Source organism: Rhinoderma darwinii, chromosome 9 (assembly GCF_050947455.1).
Source record: "Rhinoderma darwinii isolate aRhiDar2 chromosome 9, aRhiDar2.hap1, whole genome shotgun sequence".
Taxonomy (NCBI): domain Eukaryota; kingdom Metazoa; phylum Chordata; class Amphibia; order Anura; family Rhinodermatidae; genus Rhinoderma; species Rhinoderma darwinii.
The window spans coordinates 23,986,991-24,013,668 of NC_134695.1; the positions used below are offsets into that span (position 1 = coordinate 23,986,991).

General features: G+C 43.7%; 2 protein-coding genes across 4 annotated transcripts in view; one reads left to right on the forward strand and one right to left on the reverse strand.

Moving 5' to 3' along the window:
- EIF1AD (eukaryotic translation initiation factor 1A domain containing) overlaps positions 1–16,299 on the reverse strand; it is a 68,840-nt gene extending 52,541 nt beyond the window's left edge. Inside the window, exons 1-2 of one of the 3 annotated variants that reach the window (XM_075837380.1) lie at positions 16,149–16,268; positions 15,540–15,699 (exon numbers count right to left, since the gene is read on the reverse strand). In XM_075837380.1, coding sequence (XP_075693495.1) covers positions 15,540–15,626 — 87 coding nt within the window. In that variant the 5' untranslated portion in view covers positions 15,627–15,699; positions 16,149–16,268. The other 2 variants (XM_075837381.1, XM_075837379.1) reach the window with 2 other exon arrangements.
- An 18-nt stretch (positions 16,300–16,317) lies between these two features.
- On the forward strand, positions 16,318–25,163 carry BANF1 (barrier to autointegration nuclear assembly factor 1). Its single transcript, XM_075837382.1, has 3 exons — positions 16,318–16,421; positions 21,944–22,084; positions 22,532–25,163. The coding sequence occupies exons 2-3, from the start codon at positions 21,959–21,961 to the stop codon at positions 22,676–22,678; spliced, it is 273 nt and encodes a 90-aa protein (XP_075693497.1). The 5' UTR covers positions 16,318–16,421; positions 21,944–21,958; the 3' UTR covers positions 22,679–25,163.
- The last annotated feature ends 1,515 nt before the right edge of the window (positions 25,164–26,678 follow it).

The window sequence follows — 26,678 nt, forward strand, 5'->3', positions numbered from 1 at the left end:
TATTTTTTCTAAATTTTCTCTACATTTTGCAATTTTTCACCAATAAACACTGAATATATCGACCAAATTTTACCACGAACATGAAGCCCAATGTGTCACGAGAAAACAATCTCAGAATCGCTTGGGTAGGTTTAAGCATTCCGACGTTATTACCACATAAAGTGAAATATGTCAGATTTGAAAAATGGGCTCTGAGCCTTAATGCCCAAACTAGGCTGCGTCCTTAAGGGGTTAACAACCTAGAGTCCGTTTGGATTATACCCTCACATAACCACATAAATCTTGTTTCGCCTCTAGGTTTCCCTGCCTCCTTTTCCCAGATCTCCTACCGCAACTTCCCCCAGTATGCCATCTGTGGCAGATATAACTAATCCCTTGCATAGGGGAGGCATTGTATCATTCCCGGTCGATCCCGCCCACAAGGAAAAATCTCAGAACCTGATCTAACTCCCTCACTAATCTCCTGTAGCGAGAATGCAGGGAAATATCAAAAATGCATACATTTCAACATTGTAACATTATAACATTAGGTCAGCTGTTGACCGGTACAGAGTGCCGTATAAGACCGCCAAATATTGCCCTCAAAACGTTCAAATTATCTGCAAACTTATCTGTAGCCGGTCGGAATCTGCAATTGGTCTACAGCGTCCACAGAATCATCATCACTTCAGCTTAAATAAAATGGTGCTGAAAAGAACTTCGTCCGTCAATCAGGAGACGTAGATCGGGTGCGGTCCCGCGTTCGCCTCTGCGGCTTCGGAGAGTCCCCTCCATTTCCGGCTCGACCCCCCCGGGATCTTCCTGGTGTGGGCATTAAAGCTTCTGCCCAGGTTCGCTCCATATTTTGTCGGTTCCGTTTGGCTTCTCTTGACTTGCGATTTGGACTGTATGCTGGACTGTGACGCTCCTCTTCTTGCTGGGGTCTGAGCCTGCAAAGCTCTGTAAGTGCGTCCTCCGCTTCCTGTGGCGTGGTGAAAACCTTGTTCCGCCCGTTCTCTTGAAACACCCGTAAGATGGCTGGGTACTGCAGATTAAAGCGCATTTTCGCTTGGAACAGCGTGGTGCAGATCTTGCTGAAGGCCCGCCTTCGTTTTGCAACCTCCGCAGAGAAATCCTCAAAAAGTAGCACTTTCATGCCCATTATTTCCAAAGGACGCGATCTGCTGCGGAAAGCTTTCATGAGTGCCACCTTGTCATTGTAATCCAACAGCTTAAAGATTACTTGTCTGGGACGAAGCGAACTGTGGTCATCTGTTGCTGGGAGGTTTCTGGGGTCCGGCCCCACTCTGTGAGCCCTCTCCACCCGGCAGGGACGGGGAAGACCTAAAGCTGCTGGCAATGTCCTCTCACATAATCGCTGTAAATCAGAAGATATCACCGCTTCCTTCAGCCCCACCAGTCGCAGGTTGCTCCTCCTGGAGCGGTTCTCCAGATCCTCCACCTTGTCCCCCAACTGCGTAGTAACAGACAGCACCCCTTTCAGTTTGGATTGCAGACGCTCATTTTCATCCTCCAGCAGCGTCATACGCTGTTCTAGCTCATCAGCTCTGGTAGTGACTTGTGCCAGCTCCGCCTGCACGCGGTTTAGGGAATCTTGCACCATTTTTTCCAGCGCCTTTTGCAGTTCTGGCGCTATCTGTTTGGCTACTTCACGGGCCAGGGCTACATAATCAATGGCTGCAGGGTGAGAGGACATTATGTGTTCTGCCGGGCTTGAAAGCTGGGACTGATGGTGTTGCAGCTCATCTTCCTGTGTGTATAGCAGGGTCGCAGTGGCGGGAAGCGCCGCCATCTTACCTCCCTTTACCACAGCCGCGGCTGAATCTTCCATGGCTGGCTTCTGCGCGCTTCTGAGGAGGTACCTGTCCATACAGGCACCACCGGGTATGTTTTTCTGTCTGCAGGGGTGGTGGCTTCACCGCTGATTGTCGTCGCCGAAGCGACTATTGCGATCAAACAGGCTGGACGGGAGCGGGAGCTCAGTCACTCGCGTCCTGCATCGCCAGCGCCGGAACCGGAAGTCAAAACACCCCATTTTAAAAACCCCTCAAAGTATTCAAAACAGCATTTAGAAAGGTTTTTTTTTAACCCTTTAGGAATTTCACAGGAATTAAAGCAAAGTGGAGGTGAAATTTGCAAATTTCATTTTTCTTGCTGAATTTCAATTTTATTCCATTTTTTTTCTGCAACACAGAAGGTTTTACCAGAGAAACACCACTAAATATGTATTGTCCAAATTCTAGAAATGTCCCACATGTGGCTCTAGTGTGCTCGTGGACTAAAACACAAGCCCCAGAAGCAAAGAAGCACCTAGTGCATTTTGGGGCCTCTTTTTTATTAGAATATATTTTAGGCAGCATGCCAGGTTTAAAAAGGTGTTTAAGTGCCAAATCAGTAGGAATCCCCCAAAAGTGACCCCATTTTAGAAACTACACCCCTAAAGGAATTCATGTATGGTTGTTGTTACCATTTTGACCACACAGTTTTTTCACAGCACGTATTTGAATTGGGCTGTGAAATTTAAAAAAATGACATTTTTTCCAATAAGATGTCATTTTTGATAAAATTTCTTATTTTCACAAGAAATAAAATCCCCCATTTTGTTGCCCAATTTGTCCTGAGTGCGGGAATAGCCCATTTGTGGTGATAAACTGCCGTTTGGGCCCATGGGAGGGCTCAGAAGGAAAGGACCACCATTTGGCCTACTGGAGATTTTCCGGTGCGAAGTCATGTATGCAGAAGCCCCTGAGGTACCAATACAGTTGAAACGCCCGAGAAGTGACCCCATTTTAAAAACTACACCCCTTAAGACATTCACCTAGAGGTGTAGTGAGCATTTTGACCCCACAGGTACTGTGTAAAAGATAATGCGCAGCAGATGGTGCAGAGTGAGATTTGCAATTTTTTCTATATATATATATATGTCATGTCAGTGTCCGATATATTGTGCCCAGCATGTGCCACTGGAGATATACACCCCATAAACTGTAATATGGGTTCTCCCGGGTACGGCAATACCCTACATGTGGCTGTTATTAGCTGCCTGGGCATACGGCAGGGCTCAGAAGGGAAGGACCACCATTTGGCCTACTGGAACTTTTCTGGCGATAAGTCATGTATGCAGAAGCCCCTGAGGGACCAGTACAGTTGAAACCCCCGAGAAGTGACCCCATTTTAAAAACTACACCCCTTAAGACATTCACCTAGAGGTGTAGTGAGCATTTTGACCCCACAGGTACTGTGTAAAAGATAATGCGCAGCAGATGGTGCAGTGTGAGATTTGCAATTTTCTATACATCTATGACATTTCAGTGTCCAATATATTGTGCCCAGCTTGCGCCACCAGAGATATACACCCTATAAACTGTAATGTGGGTTCTCCTGGGTATGGCAATACCCTACATGTGGCTGTTATTAGCTGCCTGGGCACACAGCAGGGCTCAGAAGGGAAAGATGGGGGAGATAAGCTGTGCGGAGTGCGTCAGGGTAGATGAAAAATCTAAGGGATGTATGGTAAATTTTAAAACACTTTCATACAGAGCCCTGGTTTTTCGGGACACGTGTCACATTGAGATATTGTGTCCTTCCTTATCCCCCTCTTATAGCAGACTCTGCACCTCTTTTGACTTTTTCCCTTCTTGCCAGTTTGGGGAACTTCTTCTGGAAAGTGTTGCTCTGGTACGATGCCTGTGGCCTCGCTTCCAGAAGTACTGGGTGCCCCCTTCTTGGTCCCTAAAGATTAGGTTCTTGATAATGATGTGCACGGCCAGCTTCTTATACCACACCACATGGTGCAACAGGGCTTCAGGACTTGATCTTACAAGTCCATCCCTCCCATGTACCTATTGTAGTCCAGGATGCAGTCTAGTTTGGGGGTCTCTGTAATGGTACCTCGTACAGGTACATGGGTACTGGTGTGGCCATGTATTGTTGTCAATACAAGGACATCTCTCTTGTCCTTGTACTTGACACACAATATGTTGCTGCTAGAATGTGCCCTGCTCTCACCCCTTCTGAGTGTTTGCCCAAGCAGAGTCTTAGGGAGGCCTCTCAGATTTCTTCTAGCAGCGCCGCATGACTTCTGGAAGCGAGGCACTTGAAGAGTGGAACGCTGGTATAAAAACTATCCAGGTAGAGTTGGTAACCCTGGTCCAGCAGTGGGTGCACCAAATCCCACACAATTTTTGCATTAACTCCCAGTAAGGGGGGGCATTCTGGGGGCTGAATACTGCTGTCCTTCCCTTCATATATCCTAAATTTGTAGGTATACCCTGATGCACTCTCGCACAGCTTATACATCTTCACACCATACCTTGCCCTCTTACTCGGCAGGTACTGGCGGAATTGAAGCCTCCCTTTAAAAATCTACCAAGGACTCATCAATAGAAATACACTTCTCGGGGGTGTATGCTTGGGAAAACCAGGCACTGAAAAAGTCTAATAGGGGTCTCCATTTATACAAACGGTCAAAACTGGGGCCATCTCAAGGTGGGCACGGCTCATTATCAGTATAATGTAAGAAGCGAAGTATTGCCTCATTTATTTTTTTTAGGTTCCAGTTCTGTTCTGAAGTTGCTTTGAAGGGCCTATATATTAGACACCCCTATGAAACACCCCATTTTAGAAACTAGACCCGTCAAAGTATTCACAACAGCATTTATAAAGTTTATGAACCCTTTAGGTGTTTCACAGGAATTTAGAGCAAAGTAGAGGTGAAATTTACATATTTATTTTTTTTGTCAGAAAATCCTTTTTATACCATGTTTTCCTATAACACAAAAGGTTTTACCAGAGAAACGCAACTCAATACTTATTGCCCAGATTCTGCAGTTTTGAGAAATATCCCACATGTGGCCCCAGTGCTGTAAAGGACTGAAGCACTGGCCTCCAAAGCAAAGGAGCACCTAGAGGATTATGAGGCCTCCTTTTTATTAGGTACCATGTCCGGCTTGAAGAGGTCTTGTGGTGCCAAAACAGTGGAAACCCCCAAAAAGTGACCCAATTTTGGAAACTAGACCCCTTGAGGAATTCATTGTAGCTTTCAAGGGGTGCATGCAACTTATCAGTTTTTATTCTATTTTTAAGTGGCGTGGTGACTAAAAAACAGCAATTCTACTATTGTTTTTTAATTAAAAAAAAAATTTACAGCGTTCACCGTGCGCTATAAATGACATATTCACTTTATTCTGCGGGGCAATACGATTACGGCGATACCATATGTTTATAGTTTTTTTATGTTTTATGGCGTTTGCACAATAAAATACGTTTTGTAAAAAATAATTTACTTTTTGTGTTACCTTAAGAGCCAGAACGTTTTTATTTTTCCATCAATAAAGCCGTCCGAGGACTTTTTTTTTTCCTAACGAACTGTAGTTTCGATCAGGACCATTTTTAGGTACATGCGACTTTTTGATCTCTTTTTATTCCATTTTTTGGGAGGTGAAGTGACCAAACAATTGTGATTCTGGTACGGTTTATTATTGTTTTCTTTTACGGCGTTCACCTCGCGGGATAAATAACAAAATAATTTTGTAGTTCAGGCCGTTACGGACGCGGCGATACCAATTATGCATAGTTTATTTGTTTGTTTATATATTTTTATTAATAATAAAAGGACTGATAAGGGAAAAAGGGTGATTTTTACTTTTATCACTTTTAAAACTTTTATTTTCTTATTTGTACACATTTTTTTTACTTTATTACTTTGTCCCACTAGGGGACTTGACAGGTGGCCCTATTCGCTATTCTAATACACTGCACTACATGCGTAATGCAGTGTATTAGAGCTATCAGCTACTCAGTGACAGCAAGCATAGTGGGTCCTGACTTTATCAGGACCCACTAGGCTTGCATCGATGGCATAGCCGGACGCCATTGTTAGGTGTCCGGTTGCCATGGTCACCATCGCCGGCCTGCTATACGATAGCTTAACCCCTAAAAAGCCGCGATCGCTATTGAACGCAGCTTTTAAGGGGTTAATCAGCGGGGACACAGCGATCGGTCCCCGCTATAGGAGCTGCGGCAACCGCTGTAGAAGACAGCAGCTGTCACAGCTCCTGCATGTGTCGGGAAGACGGCCGAAATGGCCGTTACTCCCGCAACTTACTATTCCGTCACTGAGCGCGAACGGGGCGGTCAGCATGACGGAATAGTACGTCGCTGAGCGTTAAGCGGTTAAGGGCAAGGTGGTCAAGGGAGAAACATTCAGGCAGGGGATGGCAAGGAGAAAGGTAGGACATGGTAATAAGGTTGTTTGCATATATGGAGAATCGATAGGGATTTGTGGGGTCTTGTGATAATCGGTATAAATGACAGAGATACTGATAGGGGGCTGTGCAGGGGTTGAGGGGGGGGATGCAATGTTTGGATATTTCTGTATGATGTTATATTGGAAATGCTGTATATACTGCTGTTACAGTTGATGCGTGACTGCTAATGTATCTGTTCTTGTTAATAAAAATTGAACTGATTTAAAAACAAATGGCTTATCTAGGGAAACATTTTTAATTTTACTTTCCACCATCCACAGCACAATCATTTATGGAAAAGACCTGTGGGGTGAAAATGCTCACTACATCCCTTAACCCCTTCCCGACATTTGACGTAAATGTACGTCATGGAAAGCATTGACTTCCCGCAAAATGCCGTACATTTACGTCAAATGTTTGGCACCGGCTCAGAAGCTGAGTCGGTGCCATCATCGTCGGATCTCAGCTGTATCTTACAGCTGACATCCGACTGTAACGGCGGGGACCGAAATTAGCTTCGATCCCCGCCATTAACCCCTTAAGTGCAGCGCTCAAACGCGATCGCTGCACTTAAGGTGTTTGCAGCTCATCGGAGCCCCAGCAATGAAATTGCCGGGGTTCCGGTGGCTGCAATGGCAACCGGAGGCCTAATATTGGCCTCCCGGTCTGCCTAGCACCGAAGCCGGTCAAGATCCGCAAGCGGCGGAGCCTGATCGGCTTCCGTAGCTGCCGGCAAGATGGCGCCGGGTCAGGAGCTGATCCGGCGTCATCAGCGTTGGAAGTCAGCTGTACTGTACAGCTGACATCCACCTGTAACGGCAGGAACCGGAGCTAGCTCCGATCCCTGCCATTAACCCCTTCGATGCAGCAATCGAAAGCGATTGCTGCATCGTAGCGGTTACTAGCAGATCGCCAGCCCTGAAAGGCAATCGGGACTGGCGACTGCTGTTATGGCAACAGGAGACACAATGGTCTCCTGCTCTGCCATTACAGAAGCCGATTTAGGCCCCGCCGGGAGGCGAAGCCTAATCGGCTTGCTGTCAGTGAATGACTGACAGATCTAATACATTGCACTACATAGGTAGTGCAATGTATTAGAAAAAAAAAAATCTGACCGTTGGACCTTCAAGTCCCCTAGTGGGACTTGAAGAAAAGTGTAAAAAAAGTATAAAAAAAAGTGTAAAAAAAAGTGCAAAAAATAAAAGTTTGAAAACAATAAAAGTTTCAAGTAATCAAATAAAACACAATCCCCCTTTTACTCTTATCAAGTCCTTTATTATTGAAAAATAATAATAAACCATATGTATTTGGTATCGCCACGACCGTAACGACCTGAGGTATCAAAATATTATATTATTTATTGCACGCGGTGAACAGCGTAAAAAAAAAACCGTAAAAAACTTTACCAGAGTTTCTGTTTTTTGGTCACTTTGCCCTACAAATATTAGAATAAAAAGTGATCAAAAAGTCACACGTATCCAAAAATGGTACCTATAAAAACTATAGCTCGTCCCGCAAAAAACAAGCCCTCATACACCTCCGTCGACAAAAAAATTAAAAAGTTATGGTTCTCACAACTTGGCGACAGAAAAAATACATTCTTTTTACAAAAGTAATTTTATTGTGCAAAAAGTTGTAAAACATAAAAAAGTGCTATAAATTAGGTATCGCCGGAATCATACTGACCCGCAGAATAAAGTTAACATGTAATTTATAACGCATGGTGAACGCTGTATAAAAAAAACGAAAAAAGCTGTGCCAAAATTGAGTTTTTTTGTTTACCTGGCATCCAAAAAATAGGATAAAAGGTGATCAAAAAGTCACATGTACCCCAAAATGGTACCAATAATAACTACAGCTCGTCCAGCAACAAACAAGTCCTCATACCGCTACGTCTATGAAAAATAAAATTAGTTATGGCTCCAATAAGTCAGGAAATAAAAAAATATGCAGTTGTGCCCGAGGGGAACATTTCTTCTGTTTCAAGAGGCGATTTATCAAGGACCTAAAATTAGGGAACCAGGAAGGGGAGAGCCCAAACATATCCGCTGGAAGCGACGGTGCCCGTATTATACCAGGACAACACTTTCCCAGCAAAATTCCCCAAACTACAAAGGCGCGGAGTGTGGACCAAAAGGGGGATAAGAAATGACACCATTTATCAGTGCGACACTGGCCTGTGCGGAAAGGATTGCTTCACAGCGTAACACACATCTATGGATTATTTTATTTTTTTATACCACCTGACTATGCCCCTTATATACTCCGCCCCGCTTACATGTACCCCCACATTATAAAACACCAGCAATACTCAAACAAATATAGTACCAAGCAAAATCCGCTCTCCAAAAGCCAAATGGTGCTCCCTCGGCTCTGAACCCTACAGCGTCCCCAAACAGCAGTTTCCTTCAACATATATGGCATCGTCATACCCGGGAGAACCCTTTTAACAATTTTTGGGGTGTGTCTCCAGCGTCATAAGCTGGGCATGACATATTTGCCACTGAATGGCATATCTAGGGAAAAATATACATTTTTAATTTGCACCATCCGCAGCGCATTCATTTATGGAAAAGACCTGTGGGGTGAAAATGCTCACTACACCCCTTAATAAATGCCTTGAGGGGTGCAGTTTCCATAGACAAGGTAAGTGAAAAAAAGGGTTTATTTCGTTCAGTACAGGAAACTGAATGAAACCCTTTTTTTTCACTTACCTTGTCTTCATGACTGAGACGAATAAACTACTCCAACTGTGGATAATTCACTGATCGGCTGCGCCATAGAGACATCCGTCTTGTTCTCAGGCAAAAGATTAGGGCCACATGTATGGTGTTTCTAGAACCGGGAAACACAGCATAATAATTAGAGAGCTGTCTTGTTATGGTGGCACAAGCTGGGCACCACATATTGGCATATCTATGGAAAAAATAAAATTTTCACTCCAACATCGAGTGCACACTCATTTCTGCCATACAACTGCAGGGTTAATATGCTCACTACACCCCTAGGTGAATACCATGAGGGGTGTAGTTTCTAAAATGGGGTTCACTTTTGGGTGGTTTCCACTGTTTTGGTCCCACAGGGACTTTGCAAATGCGACATAGCGACCAGAAACCAATCCAGTAAAATCTGCACTCCAAAAGCCAAATGACTTTCCTTCCCTACTGAGCCCTGCCATGTACCCAAACAGCAGTTTATGACCACATATGGGGTATTGCCGTACTCGGGAGAAAGTGCTTTACAAACGTTGTGGTTTTTTTTTCCTTTATTTGTTGAGAAAATGAAACATTTTTTGAGCTAAAGCTACGTCTTATTGAAGAAAAAGGATTGGTTTTATTTTCACTGCCCAATTCTAATAAAATCTATGAAACACCTGTGGGGTCAAAATGCTCACTACACCCCTAGATAAATTCCTCAAGGGGTGTACTTTCCTAAATTGAGTCACTTTTTGGGTGTTTTCTCTGTTTGGTCCCTCATGGGGCTTCGTAAATGTGACATGGCCTTGGCAAAGCATTCCTGCTAAATTTGAGCTCCAAAAGCCAAATAGCACTCTTTCCCTTCCAAGCCCTGCCGTGTGTCCAAACAGCCATTTATGACCACATGTGGGGTATTGTTTTAATCGGGAGAAATTGCTTTATAAATGGGGAAGTGCTTTTCCTCCAATTATTCCTTGTGGAAATGAGAAAAAAAATCGCTAAACCTACAATTTCTTTGAAAGAATGTCGATTTTAATTTTCACGGCCTACTTCCAATAATTTCTGCAATAAACCTGTGGGTTCAAAATGCTCACTATACCGCTAGATAATTTCCTTGAGGGGTGTAGTTTCCCAAACTGGGTCACTTTTGGGGGATTTCCACTGTTTTGGCACCACAAGAGCCCTTCAAACCTGACACGGTGCCTAAAATATATTCTAATAAAAAGGAGGCCCAAAATCCTCTAGGTGCTCCTTTGCTTCTGAGGCCGGGGCTTCAGTCCATTATCACACTAGGGCCACACGTTGGATATTTCTAAAAACTGCAGAATCTGGGCAATAAATATTGAGTTGCATTTCTCTAGTAAAACGTTATGTGGTACAAAACAAATGGATTACAAATTAATTTCTGCAAAAAAAAATGAAATTTGTCAATTTCACCTCTACTTTGCTTTAATTCCTGTGAAACGTCTAAAGGGTCAAGAAACGTTCTATATGCTGTTTTGAATACATTGAGGGGTGAAGTTTTTAAAATGGGGTGACTTATTTGGGGTTTCTAATATATAAGGCCCTCAAAACCACTTCAGAACTAAACTGGTCCCTGCAAAAATAGCCTTTTGAAATTTTTTTGAAAATGTGAGAAATTGCTGCTAAAGTTCTAAGCCTTGTAACATCCTAGAAAAATAAAACGATATTCAAAAAAACGATGCCAATCTAAAGTAGACATATGGGGGATGTTAATTAGCAACAATTTTGTGTGGTATAACTGCCTGTCTTACAGCAGATACATTTAAATTACGAAAAATGCTAATTTTTCGCGAAATTTTGGTGTTTTTCACAATTAATTACTGAATGTATAGAGCAAATTTTGCCAGTAACATAAAGTCCAATGTGTCACGAGAAAACAATCTCAGAATCGCTTGGATAGGTGAAAGAATTCCGAAGTTATTACCACATAAAGTGAAACATGTCAGATTTAAAAAACAAGGCTCTGTCAGTAAGGTCAAAAGGGGCCAAAGCGGGAAGGGTTTAAGGCTTCATGCAAACGATTGTAAAAAAAATCTCCGTAATTGCGGTCCACAATACGGTCCGCAATTACGGACCCAATCGGTTCTATTGGCCGCGGACACCTTACCGTACCGCTACGGATAGGTGTCCGTAAAGTAGAACCGTGCCAGTTATTATGGAGCATTTCCTACTTTTCGTTTTTTACAAAGTATGGGAGCACCGCCCGAAAATGCGGCCCGCAGCCGTCGTTGCCCACAATGGTAGGCTGTGATTACGGGCACGGCCGTGTGCATGAGGCCTAAGACTTAGGCCTGATTTACACGAGTGTGTGCGTTTTGCGCACGCAAAAAAACGCAGCGTTTTGCGTGCGCAAAAGGCACTTGACAGCTCCGTGTGTCATCAGTGTATGATGCGCGGCTGCGTGATTTTCGCGCAGCCGCCATCATAGAGATGAGGCTAGTCGACGTCAGTCACTGTCCAGAGTGCTGAAAGAGTTAACTGATCGGCAGTAACTCTTTCAGCACCCTCGACAGTGAATTCCGATCACCAGATCGAGTAACCTGTTTAAAAAAAAAGAGGTTCGTACTTACCAAGAACTTCCCGGCCGTTGCCTTGGTGACGCGTCCTTGGTGAGGCGTCCTTGGTGACGCGCCTCTCTTGACATCTGGCCCCACCTCCCTGGAAGACGCGGCAGTCCATGTGACCGCTGCAGCCTGTGCTTGGCTTGTGATTGGCTGCAGCTGTCACTTGGACTGAATTGTCATCCCGGGGAGGTCAGACTGGAGGAAAAAGCCGGGAGTTATCGGTAAGTCAGAGCTTTTTTTTTTTTTACACGTTCACGTATATTGGGATCGGAAGTCACTGTCCAGGGTGCTGAACCAGTTTAACTCTTTCAGCACCCTGGACAGTGACTGTCTCCTGCCGGGTTCGGTCAAAACGAGTTCGGCCGAACCCGGTAAAGTTCGGTTCGCTCATCTCTAAGACACTCCGTTCGGATGTTTGTAAACAGAAAAGCACGTGGTGCTTTTCTGTTTACATTCAGTTTGACAGCTCTTGCGCGAATCACGCAGTTCGCACGGAAGTGCTTCCGTGCGACCTTCGTGGTTTTCACGCACCCATTGACTTCAATGGGTGCGTGATGCGCGAAAAACGCACGATTATAGAACATGTCGTGAGTTTTACGCAACGCACTCGCGCAGCGCAAAATTCACGCATTGTCTGCACTGCCCCATAGAGTAATATAGGTGCGTACGACACGCGTGAAAAGCACGCGCGTATATTACGCTCGTGTAAATGAGGCCTTAAAGAGAACCTTTCACCTCCCCATACATGTGCAGCATGTAATGAGGAGGGCTGCACAAACCCTGGGGCACTTTACATTTTTTTTCTACGTCCCTCTGTTATTTAGATATCGGTGTGGTTATATTTCGCGCCCGATATTTAAATAACCACATGAACAGTCAACAGGGCGTGTACTGGCAAGGGGGCGTGTTACCATGGCTGTGACACTGTCCAATCAGATTTGGACAGTGTTACAGCAAGAGCGAGGAGAGTGTGTGTGCGCAGTCTGTGCGTGTCACTGCTACGAACATTGTAAGAGCTGGGAAGAGGAGAGCGCGCTCTCATCTCTTCAGCTCTTGCGAGAGATCAGTCTTCTATTGTCTGCCGAACTGGCAAGGGGGTGTGTCTCTGCTACGGACAGTGTAAGCGCTCCCCAGCTTACACTGTCCGCAGCAGTGACACGCCCCCTTGCCAGTTCGGCAGACAAAGTACAAGACTGATCTCTCACAAGAGCTGAAGAGAAGAGAGCGCGCATGCGTGCTCTCCTCTCCACAGCTCTTACACTGTCCGTAGCAGTGACACGCCCCCTTGCCAGTTCGGGTGAAAAGACTGCAATCGCACACTCTCTCTCCTCGCTCTTGCTGTGGCACTCTCCATATCTGATTGGACAGTGTCACAGCCATAGTAACACGCCCTGTTGACTGTTCAGGGGGTTATTTAAATATCGGGCGCCAAATATAACGGCACCGATATCTAAATAACGGAGGGAGGTAGAAAAAAAAATTAAAAGTGCCCCAGGGTTTGTGCAGCCCTCAACATTACATGCTGCACATGTATGGGGAGGTGAAAGTTTATTTTTAAATAGGCTCTGTCACCACATTATAAGCGGCCTATCTTCTACATAATGTGATCGGCGCTGTAATGTAGACTACAGCAGTGTTTTTTTATTTAGAAAAACAATCTATTTCCACCAAGTTATGACCTATTTTAGCTTTATGCTAATGGATTTCTTAAAAGGAACCTGTCACCAGCATTTCACCTATTAGACCAGCAATACCTGGTGGTGGTGGTGGGTGAAAAATCATTTCTATATAACCTATCATTGTCTTCTTAGTCGGCTCTATAGCTTTAGTATTCCGTTTTTTAGTGTTCCCACACCGTATGCTAATGAGCATAAGAGTCATACCTTCGTTTCTCAAGTCTTTCTGAGTTTACCCCGCCTCCTTACTTTTGATTGACAGCTCCTCACCTTCCCCCAGCACACAAAATCCTGCGCTTGTGCATTGATGTCTTCTTCTGGTGTGTGCGCACAAAGGGACACCGGATTATTACCATAAAGTGCGCAAAATGTTTGCAGACCGTTATTTACAGTCGGAGGAGTTTAGGAGACGGGATAACGGCAATTACCTTTTGATAGCAGCGGCCAGTGAGGGATAAGTAAAGTTCAATAGGTGAAATGCTGGTGACCAAGTGGGCGTTGTGGAGAGAAGTGTATGACGCTGACCAATCAGTGACCAATCAGCGTCATGCACTTCACTCCATTCATGTAATCAGCACAGCGTGTGCTGTCACATACACACACATTAACGTTACTGAAGTGTCTTGAGAGTGAATAGACATCACCTCCAACCAGGACGAGATGTCTATTCACAATTCTGACACTTTGGTAACGTTTGTGTGTGACTTAGGGCCTGTTCACATCAGCGTTGGCTTTCCGTTCCGGGGGTTCCATCTGAGGTTTCCATCGGGTGAACCCTGCAACGGAAAGTCAAACTGAAACCACAGCTTCCGTTTCCATCACCATTGATATCAATGGTAACGGAAACATTGCTAATGGTTTCCGTTCGTCACCATTCCGGCAGTTTTCCGACAGAATCAATAGCACAGTCGACTGAGCTATTGATTCCGTCATTAAACTGGAAACCTGCCGGAATGGTGGCGAACGGAAACCATTAGCAATGTTTCCGTTACCATTGATATCAATGGTGACAGAAACGGAAGCTGTGGTTTCAGTTTGACTTTCCGTTGCGGGGTTCACCCGACGGAAACCTCAGACGGAACCCCGGAACGGAAAGCCAACGCTGATGTGAACTGATTGGTCAGCGTCATACACTTCTCTGTACAACGCCCACTTGGTCAAAAGTAAAACACGCCCAGTTGGACATTAACCCCTTAAGGACACGGCCAATTTTGGCCTTGAGGACAGAGCAATTTTTTTACATTTCCCTCTTTGCATCCCGACGCTCATAACTCTTATTTTTTGTACGACGTAGTTGTATGAGAGTTTGTTTTTTGCGGGACGAGTTGTACTTTATGTAGGTACCATTTTTTGATACAAATACATTATCGTTTAATTTCTATTTTTATTTTGGCGAAAATGCACCATACACCGATCATCATAAATAATGTTATCCATTTGTTGTACAGGTTGTTACGGTCGGGGCGATACCAAATATGTCTATATTATTTCATGTTTTGGGACTTATATTTTAAAAAGTTTATTTATTATAAAAAATGTGTGTTTCTGTGTATTTTTTTTTTACTTTTTATTTATCATTAATTTTTTTTTACATTCATTTAACTTTTTTTTTTAATCCCATAAAGGGATTTATCATTTTGATTTTGTAACTAATGTACTGGCATAGCTCTATATGCCAGTACATTAGCCTGTTACTGATTGTACACAGGCAGTTGTTAGGGCATACCTCAGTATGCCCTAACAACAGGAAATATGTTCAGACAGCCTGGGGTCCTTCAATGGACCCTGGGCTGTCTGGCCATATGAGTTGTGGGCTTTGATCGCGTCAGTTATTTTCTGTGACGCGATCAATGTGCAGTCCCCCTCTTTGAACGCCGCGATCTGCTTTCATCGCGGCGTTCAAAGGGTTAACGGCGGAGAGAAGATGTTTCTCTCCTCTCCGCTGTCAGAGCGGGGCCGTGGATGTGTATTACAGCCGTTGCCCCGCTCTCGATCGCGCGCACAGACGGCTGTCACACAGGACGAGTATGCTCGTCCTAATGCGCGAAGTGCTCGCCGCTCAGGACGAGCATACTCGTCCTGTGTCGGCAACCAGTTAAGAAAGTAATTAGCATAAAGCTAAAATAGGTCATAACTTGGTTAAAATAGATCATTTTTCTAAATAAAAACCACTGTTATAATCTACATTACAGCGCCGATCAAATCATGTAGGAGATAGGCCACTTATAACGTGGTGACAGAGTCTCTTTAAGTAAATGCGGACACTTACCTTACCATGAAATCAATAATATGTTTTATAAGAAAGTCAGTTAGATGGTAACAGACACTCACTCTCACTATGCGCTGATTCTCAGTAGGTTGGACGTAATTCAGCAGAACCTCTTTCACCACATGTTTTCTTTTGGTTGCTTTTGACATTGTATTAGTGAGGATAAATTTTAGAAGTTCAGGGGTTTCATCTGTTTCCTTAAAACATTGCAAGGGAGACAACCTAAAACATACAATGTGAAATGAAGTGGGACATCGTCATTATACAGCGTTCTCCCTGGACCCAGAGCAACTAGATGTGGATACTTCATATCAATAAGGATGATAAGGTAGTCACACATAAGGGGAATATTTGAGACATTTGCTGCTCTTGTCAAAGTACAACTCCCAGCATGCGTGGCGAGACTAGGCTGGTGGAGTTCAGCCTTTAGAAATGGTACAAGTGGCTGCACTGTATGTATGAAGGGAGTTGGGAACATTCTTTATAAAGACGTTTGCGACATTTTCAACCACACAACAGCAAAGGTTTCTCGTGCGACAAATCATTCAAACAAAGTAAGACATTTCTAATGGAAAGCGACCCGCATAAGAAATCTATGTATGCCTGGCCCCGGGTGACGTTTACACGTACCACTAAATATTGCACATGTTCTATAAGCATGGGATCATTACCTGTCGCTTCCGGGGTATTATAACTGCCTTTAGTTGCGTGCTTTTGGGGAGTACAAGCATGGCCGCGAGTGGCTTTCCGGTGACGTCATGAGCAGGCGTTACCATTGGTCCATGGCAAAAGGTGTATGATATATTCTACGGATAGAACTCGACCGCGCATTCCCCCCCTCTAGTTTCATGAGTATGCGCCTTCCCACATCCTGCATTCACCGGAAGTACCAAGTTGTGTCCTGAAGTGTTTGCTTGGCGGGAAGGTATATGTGCGGCATAAAGGTGAGTTATTACCGGTCTGTGATGACATGGAGCTTTTGTGTACTTAGAATCTGCAGGGTCGCAGAAGACCCCGGCCAGTTCTAGGAGCCCCTCCTCTCACTCTACTCTAGTTGACAACAGACTATAACACAGAAGGCGGTGGCGCTTGCCGCGGCCGTGAGCGCGCAGTATGTGGGTGTGAGTGACTGTTGTCCGCACGATCCTGAGGAGCTGCTGTGTGTATTGTACGTGTCTGCAGAATGTTTACCTCGAAACACGTCACTCGCCCGTATACAATGCTCGACAAGATGTAGGTGATGTGGTTTTGCACGACCCGATAAAGTGTGCTAATCAACTACACAGCACGTCGGTCTGTGCTCCATTTACATGGCGCAATGTTCTAAATGTCTGCGGACAAACGATTGTTAATGCGATCATTCATTCACATATATTTGCATCATGTCGGCATCACATCTCCCTGTATACAAGGTGAGATGTGCTGCCGACCATCTTTTCTGGCAGCGACAAAGCGTTTGATCGTTAGTCAGCTGAGTGCTCCCGCGTTAACACGGCAATGATCGGGAACGAGTGTTCGAATGTGTGTTCATTCGTCTGACCATCGACCCTTGTAAAATTTGTGGTGATATAAATGATGCTGACACTGGATTTGTAGGCCTTATTCACACGAATGGTAAAAACTGCATCGGCTTCGTAAGCATCAACGTATTTCTACAGGGCTACTCTCACTTCCGTCCTAACATTTTCACATATTCCTTAACAGACTTCGAGGCTCTGTCACTAGTTTAGTAATGCAAAACTTGAATATCCAGCAGCACGACCAGACGGAACAACAGTATCCCAACTTAATGGGGAGCGCACGCGGGGAAGTATCCCCGGTTCAAAAGGGGATCACGAATCTATACAGAGAAAAGAGACCGCAGCACTCTGGAAAAAAAGTGGTTTTTTCTTTAACTTATCAAAACATGAACATGCAACGTTTCAACCCTGTCAGGGTCTTTCTTAGGCCTTATTTACACTAATGTGTTTCACGTGCGTGAAAATCACGCGTGTCGCACAGACTTATGTAAGTCAATGGGGTCTTTCAGACATTCCGTGTTTTTCACGCAGCGTGTGTCCGCTGCGTGAAATTCACAGCATGTCCTATACTTTAGCGTTTTTTTGTGCATCACGCACCCTTTGAAGTCAATGGGTGCGTGAAAATCACGCGCAGCACACGAACTCGCATCCGTGTGATTTGCGCAACAGTTGTTCAAGAAATGAAGGGAAAAATAAAACCACCTCCATTTCATTTTCTAAACCTCAAAACCGTGTGTCATAAGGATGTCCTATGCGCGAAAATCACGCAGCCACGCACCAAACACTGATGACACACGGAACTGCAACGCAAAAAAAAACAGCGGTGTATTGGTGTACGGACTCAATAGAAAGTCTATGAGCCCGTACTCCGATACATCGGCTTTCCGGCAAAAGCCGAACAGAAACGAAGCAGCTGAGCGCTTCAGCTGCTTCGTTCTAGCAATTGGTTGGGGTCTCTGTGCTTGGACCCCCACCAATACAAACTTCTGACATGCCACTATGACATGTCAGAAGTTTGAACATTTAGCTACACTTTAAGCATGCTTGAGAAAGACCCTTAGGCCTTATTCACACGAACGTGTGCGTTTTGCGCGTGTTGCACTGCCGTGTGTCATCAGTGTTGGCTGCGTTATTTTCACGCATATGCCATCATTATGACACGCGGTTTAGAAAAAGAAATGAAGGAAGTGCTTTTATTTTTTCCTTCATTTCTTTATCTACTGTTGCGCGAATCACCCGCGACACCTGGAAGTGCTTCCCTGTGCCGTGCACACGTTTTTTCACACACCCATTGACTTCAATGGGTGCGTGATGTGTGAAAAACGGCCAAGTGTAGGACATGTCGTGAGTTTTACGCAGCGGACATACGCTGCGTGAAAATCACGGACTGTCTGAACGGCCCCATAGACTAACATAGGTCTGTGCGACGCGCGTATCACGGACATAATACACGTTCGTGTGAATAAGGCCTCACAGGGTTGAAACGTTGCATGTTCGTGTTTTGATGAATTAAAGAAAACACCGCTTTTTTCCCACTGAGTGCTGCGGTCTCTTTTCTCTGTATAGTTTAGTAATGCCCTATCTCCTAGCTAATCTGATAGGCGCGGTCACACTGATAATGCCAGTGAAAATTGTGCGCCAAAACGTCTATTTGAAGTTATGAGCTTTTTTTCTAAATATGTAAATGAGCCTTTATTAGATAACTGGGAGGTAACAGCAGCGATTCTCCTGAGGTGGAGCCGCCGTCCTATCAGCATGAAGCTGCTTCACACAGTGTGAGAGGGAGTCTGGAGGGAAGGGGCATCCGTTCAAACAGCCATAAATTGGGCTGTGGACTACTTAGATTAGCGGTTCTGGTGGCAAATGATAGAGGGGATTCTAATCTTTCATGTGACACCAGGATCGCTGTGACACAACTGGAGATATCACCAGTTGAATACACAGTTGGGAATGGAAGCGGTCAGATCGTGCTATGCTGCAGGGAAGGGGAGAAGCTGTATGCTGATTGGACAGCGTCATACAGGAAACATTACACTGCCCAGAATGAAAAGAAAGTCCCCTCCTATTTGGCTATTAGAGCCACATTAGCATATTTAGAAAAATGCTCATAACTTTGCAAATAATTTTTTTTTTTAAAACCAATCCCACTCGTTAGCAGCAGCAGCAGCAAAGCGCCTATTAGATTAGTTAGGAGGTAGGGAATTAATAAACTGGTGACAGCCTCTTTAAGTGAAAACTGGTCCCGCACAAATGCAAATCAGCTGTGAAAAACTGACACGTTTGTGTGACTAAGAACATGTGCTGGGAAACATCCCACACCAGTAAGGCCTGGTTCAGGATCGGGTGGTCACGTAAGTTTCCTCCGGTATGCAGTCGGCCACAAAACAAGATATGCAAAGGGTGAGAGTAATGTGCACTAAATGGGGGAATGAATAGGTTCTGAACTCGCTCACGCTCGGCCACTCCCCATCTTGCCAGGTGAGACAACTGACCAGCTATATAGTACCATTTCATGCCTGATTCACTCGAACGTGTTAAATGTCCGTGGGACGGCCTTTGAAACAGCGGCTGTCCCACGGACCTATGTAATTCAATGTGGCCGTTCACACAGCCGTTGTTTCAACGGACCGTGTGAAGAGTCCGTGGGAAAATAGGACATGCCCTATCTTTTCACGCATCCCTCCATGGACTCAACTGTAGGGGATCTATGGCATCGCGTCCCGCAGCGCTGAGCTTGGATGCGCAGAGCTCGTGTGAATCGGGCCTAACACTGGGGAAAGATACACCACCCGAGACCTACATTATTCCATACAAAGGAAGTGAGTATACTTTCAATACGCTGTAATAAACGGGCTGAGAGGTATATGGGAGATCGATGGACAATATACAGGATTTTAAGCATTAGGGTCATTTTAACTAAACTCACTCTTGCAGCTGTAGATAGGAGCAATTGGTTCCATCTGGCAATTTTGGTACGTAAGAAGGAAATCAAAGGGGTAATATTTAATGCCTCGAAATCCAAAACTGATCTGGAAATCTGTATACCAAGATATGTAATAGAGGTGGGGTAGAGATTGTTGAGGCAACAGGGGTACCTCAAACTGTTTTACCTGTTCTCCCGGGTATAGCGATGCCATATATGTGGATGTAAACTGCTGTTTGGGCACACTGTAGGGTTCAGAAGGGAGGGAGCGCCACTTGGCTTTTGGAGCGCAGATTTAGCTTGGTAAGGGTATGTGCACACACACTAATTACGTCCGTAATTGACGGACGTATTTCGGCCGCAAGTCCCGGACCGAACACAGTGCAGGGAGCCGGGCTCCTAGCATCATAGTTATGTACGATGCTAGGAGTCGCTGCCTCTCTGCACGACAACTGTCCCGTATTGTAATCATGTTTTCAGTACGGGACAGCAGTTCCACGGAGTAGCAGGGACTCCTAGCATCGTACATAAGTATGATTCTAGGAGCCCGGCTCCCTGCACTGTGGTCGGTCCGGTACTTGCGGCCGAAATACGTCCGTCAATTACGGACGTAATTAGTGTGTGTGCACATACCCTAATAGTTCAGTTTGGCGTTTTTTGCTGGTATTTCCGTTTATAACGTGGGCTATAAATAATATTTTAATTTATTCAGCGGGTCTATACGGGTACGGCAATACCATATGTATATAGTGGTTTTTTTTTATAGTTTTTTTTGCAGCATTTGCACAATAAAAATTATTTTTTAAACAAAACAAATTTATTTTGTGTCACCGTATTCTGTGAGCCGTAACTTTTTTTTCTTTCATTTTTACGTCGACAAGGCTGTGGAATGGCTTATTTGCAGGACTGGTTGTAGTTTTTATTTGATACTATTTTGGGCTTCATGCGGCTAATTTGATCACTTTTTATGCTTTATTTTGAGAGGGGTGGTGACCAAAAAATTGTGATTCTGGGATTGTTTTTTTTATTTTTGCGGTGCTCACCATGCGGGAAAAATAACATTATAGTTTGGGTCTTTACGGACACGGTGATATCAAACGTGTACTACTTTTGACGGTTTACCTTTTTTTTTTTCCTATAATGACTTCTAAGTTAAACTGCCTTTTTTTCCTATAATATTTCATTTTACACTTTTTGGTTGAACATTTTGTTATAATTTTTTTAATTTTTTTTGTCCCACTGGGGGACTTAAAAGCCTGTACCTCTGATCTTTATTCTAATACATTTCACTGTCCACGTAGTGCAATGCATTAGAACTATCAGTTATTCACTTTCGTATGTGGCAGACCTGGAGGCCACTGTTGGCCTCCGGTTGCCATAGCAACGATCGGCATCCCTGCGACCACATCGCAGCAATGTCTATCTGCTGGAAACCACTAAGATGCTGCGTTCGCTTTTGATCGTGGCATCTAAGGGGTCAATGGCAGGGATCGGAGCTAGTTGTAACATACAGCTGAAACCCTTCGGCTGATGGCGCAGCTTCTGTGCCCGCAACCATCTTCCATCTGCGGCCAGATGCCTCCGGATGGGGTCTAACAGGCCTCTGTACTTGGCAGGCAGGAAGCTATTGTTAGGCCTCCTGTTGCCAACAGCCGATCGGCTGGCATCAGGTTTTTTTGTCTGGTAACCATGCTGCAATGCACTACTGACTGACCAATCACAGCGATCGCGGGCCGCGCTGCAATTGGTCCCCCGACGAGTTACAGTGACTACCGGCTGTCTGTGACAGTTGATATCACTGTTCTATGATCATGTCTTTTGACATGGTGACAGAAAAGCACCATGACGTAACTGTAACTTAATACAGGGCAAACCAAGACGTACAGTTGCTTCAAGGTACGTTAATTGGTTAATCAATAATATAAAAAACGCAAACAAAGCTGCTTTTATCATTGTATAAAATTAGATGCATGCGTGAATTATTCTGTAAAAAGGCTTCTCTTGTGATTTTTATATTCTTCAGGTATAGCCAGCAAAGATGTCTTCCACATCACAGAAGCATAGAGATTTTGTGGCAGAGCCTATGGGAGAGAAGCCCGTGCATGCTGTAGCTGGCATTGGTGAAGTCCTGGGAGGAAAGCTTTCAGATAAGGGCTTTGACAAGGTAAGGTTTGATATGCAGTGTAATAGTTTTGTAATGCTGATGTCACTTGGTCCACCACTTGGCTGTGATGTTTGAGGAAGAAATGTGACTGCTACAGATGGTTAAATAAAGTGTTCCTATCAGAGCTGAGTCCTGCTACAGAAATCTTGTAGGGGTTAGAAAGGCCAATTCACTATAATATATACTTATTAAGCCTCCCTCACACAGTAGTATTTTGGTCTGTATTTGTAAGCCAAATCCGAGAGTGGGTCCAATCCTGAATTTGGCTTACAAATACTGATGCAAAGTGCTGACCAAAATACCCATGGGAAAGTGGCCTTATAAAAACTGCTTGATTGATAACCATTCAGATTCCCATGGTTTATCCTGCAGTTAGCTTTAGAAATTTAGTTAGCTGTATTTTAATTTCAATCATAAGCTTGCCTTAATTCACTATTTGTTTTCTAGGCCTTTATTATTTTGGGTCAGTTTCTTGTGCTAAGGAAAGATGAAGAGCTTTTTAGAGATTGGCTGAAGGACATCTGTGGAGCCAATGCAAAACAGTCGCGTGATTGTTCGTCTTGTCTGAAGGAATGGTGCGATGCATTCTTGTAAGACTGTTTCTCCTCAATTCGCAATGCCTTCCCAAGTTCAGCCTCTGAAGTCCATGACCAGCCATGTGCCATCGCTATCTGCTAGAGTATCCAAGTATGAGCAAGACTGACATCTTGATGCATTGGATTGTTCCTACTAAGAGACCAGGAATGCAAAAAAGGAAACATTTTCATCCATCTGCTGCCAGTATCTCCCTTTATTCTAATAGATTCAAGATTCAAAATGTTCATTGATCTCCCCTATTATTTTGAAAAAGATAATGCGTTAATGTTGCCATAGCATACTGTTATATAAAGAAAAATATTTGAATGTTGAGTGGTGCAGGACATTAGGAAATTAAAACTTTCAATATCTTAGAAATTAAAACTGGCACACCCTTAGGCACAGTGCACACAACTGTGTTCGTAGGTACGACCCATAATTACGGAAACGGCCGTCCGCATTTATGGGCTACACTCCCATTATAAAGTATGGGAGCACGGTCCGTAAAATTTTTTAAAAATAGGACGTCCTATTTTATTCGGAAAGTCTCTACGGCACGGACGCCTTCCCGTAATTATACGGGAAGATGTCCGTTGGCCATAGAAATTAATAGGTCTGGAATTACGGGCGATTTTACGGTTGTGTGCGTGGGGCCTTAAAGAGGCTCTGTCACCAGATTATCAAATCCCTATCTCCTATTGCATGTGATCGGCGCTGCAATGTAGATAACAGTAACGTGTTTTTGTTTTTTGGAAAAACGATCATTTTTGGCTAAGTTATGAGCAATTTTTATATTTATGCAAATGAGCCTTTCTAATAGACAACACTGCTCTTATTTCAAACTGGGCGTGTTTACTTCTTTCACTGCACAATCACACTGCTGCGGATCATGCTGGGCTGGAACAAAGAAGTGTATGACGCTGATTAGTCACTGATTGGTCAGCCTCATACACTCCTCTGTACAATACCCAGTTGGTAAAAAGTAAAAACACGCCCAGTTGTCCATTGAGAAACTCATTCGCATAAATCTAAACTAGCTCATAACTTGCTCAAAAATGATAGTTTTTCAAAATAAAAACCACTGCTGTTATCTACATTACAGCGCCAATCAGATTATGTAGGAGATAGGGAATTAATAATCTGGTGACAGAGCCTCTTTAAGGTCTAGTACACTGTGCAGTTCTGATGTGTTTTTTGCATGCATTTTCTTTAGTAAGTAACACCACTACTTTTGGCTAAACACCAAATCTGCCCTGTGTGAGCCTGTCTTAAGTGTAATGTACATTATGAAAATGCGCAATTATTTTTTCATGTTTTTCATGTTTCAGTTTTTCATGTTTTTCTCTGTTTTCCTCTTAGAGGCTCTGTCACATCATTATAATGTGATCGGTGCTATAATGTAGGTGACAGCAGTGCTTTTTATTTAGAAAAACAATCTATTTTTACCACGTTATGAGCGATTTTAGCTTTATGCTAATTACTTTCTTAATGCACATGTGTTTTTACTTTAGACCAAGTGGGCGTTGTACAGAGGAGTGTATGATGCTGACCAATCAGCGTCATACACTTCTCTCCATTTACTCAGCGCATAGGGATCCTGCTAGATCACTATGTGCTGTCTTATACTGACACATTAAACACTTCAGTAACGTTAGACCGTGAATAGACATTCCTTCCAGCCAGGACGGGATGTCTATTCACAATCCCGACACTTCGCTAACGTTTCTGTGGTACTTACAGCAGAGCAAGTGTAATCTCGCTGTAACCTGTCATTTACAGCGTGATCTCGAGAGATTACGCTTGCTCTGCTGTAAGTACCACAGAAACGTTAGCGAAGTGACGGGATTGTGAATAGACATCCCGTCCTCTCTGGAAGGAATGTCTATTCACTGTCTAAACGTTAATGTGTCAGTAATGTTAATGTGTCAGTATTGGACAGCACATACTGATCTAGCAGGATCACTATGCGCTGACTAAATGAATAGAGAGAAGTGTATGAGGCTGATTGGTCAGCGTCATACACTCCTCTGTACAACGCCCACTTGGTCTAAAGTAAACACGCCCAGTTGTCCATTAAGAAAGTAATTAGCATAAAGCTAAAATAGCTCATAACGTGGTAAAAATAGATCGTTTTTCTAAATAAAAAGCACTGCTGTCACCTACATTATAGCGCCCATCTCCTTATGTAGGAGATAGGGCACTTATAATGTGGTGACAGAGCCTCTAAGTTTTAAGTCAGATAATTCAAGAATGTTTTTTAAATCGTCACAATACAAATGTCATGATGGCTTACTTTGCAAAGTCATGGTAGTTATGGTTGCTTTAGCCTGACCTATTTTTTTATTTTTAAAAATTTTAAGCACATTTTTGGTCATTTTTGTGTTAAAATTTATGCATGGAGTTAGGGCACAAGGTAGAATTGGGAATTTAATAAAACATATTAACAATTCATAGGTAAACCTTATCATTAAACTGGTGCATTTCATTGTTTTATGCAAAAATAGGTTGTGTTGAATTTGTAGCTATTTGCAGATAAACACTTAGAAAACAGAGTGTTATACATAAACTTTCTTCAAGCAGTTTCTATGTGGTCACCAGCTGGGAACCATAAAGTGGGAACATTTACCTGCTGTAACCTTCACAAATGTTACATCTAAGGCCCTGTTCACACTGAGTTTTTTGCCGCGGAAACCACTGCAAAAACACGGCCGAAATTGACTCCCATCTCAATGGTAGATGGAGGCGTTTTTTTCCCACGATCAAAAAATAAAACGCTCACGGGGAAAAGAAGTAACCTGCCCCTTTTTGAGGCGTTTTCAGCCTCAAGCCCTATTGAAATCAATGGGAGACTGAAATAAACGCAATTTATTTATTTATTTTTTTTGGCCAAAAATGTGCGTGATTTTTCACTTTCGAAATAGGGAGAAAAAAAGTCGCAAAAAATTGCACAAAAAACACGTGTGGTGCAAAAACACTTTTAAAAAAAACGCTAATTTTCCTGGCAGAATTTTCTGCGTGCAAAAAAACTCTGTGAACATACCCTAAATGTTTGTTCTGGTTTTAAAATACAACCAGTATTTTGTATTGTTTTAATGAGCTTAAAGTTTTTCACCTTATCATGTACTGAAAGGAGTGTGACTTTTATAACCGTTCGCTAGACTAAAAAAAGATCTTAAACAGAAAAAGGTTAAAGCCAAATAGTTGTTTTTTTTTTTTAATCGCCAAATTTAAATACATAAATAATATTATAATAAAAAAGACTGTGCAGTGCCCCGTATTCCACTTCTCTTTCTGTTCTTTATCTTCATTACATCCCCCATGATGGCACACTAGGAGGATGACCCATTGACCTCTGTAGAAACAGAGAGAGGTTAAAAGGCCCTTCCCTCAGCCTCCCACCAGTGTGTTTACTGTCCTGTCAGGAGTCAAGATTGAGAGAGGATTCTCTCCCCTTAATGAGGGGGTGGTGTGAAGAAAAATGTGCACGTTAAGGGATAGTGGCTTGGATTGGGTGATTTCTCCTGGTCATTCTATCTTGGGGCAGCGTGCTCAGCGGTTTCCCTCCCCTTAAAAATCTCACCCGTCCGCCCGGGAGACTTAACGCTGGACAGGGTGTCAGGTTTCCGCTCGGCTGCGCGACTCGCCTGGGGTCCTTCAGCGGCAGCCGTCGCATTATCCATGTGGCACTGGGTATGTAACTTCCGGCTGGGTGATCCACATGTGACGGAAGTGCCATCACAAGTGGGGACTGGATCAGGAGCATGCAGAAGGTAAAAGACCAGCTAGCTCAGGTGTCTTCCACGTGCTTCCTGCTCTGAGGTCTGTGTTGGTTACCTTTTCTTCACTACCTAAGATGTCCTTTCCTGGCCCCTATATGGTCTCTTCCTGTGAGTTTCCCCCCAAAACAGGGGCGTAAGGGTAAAATGTAATAATGTCTGTATACTTTAATTTTAACTAGGAACTCTCTCCTCTTTTTTACGAGAAAGAGGGATCTCTGAAACCTAAACATGGTGAACCA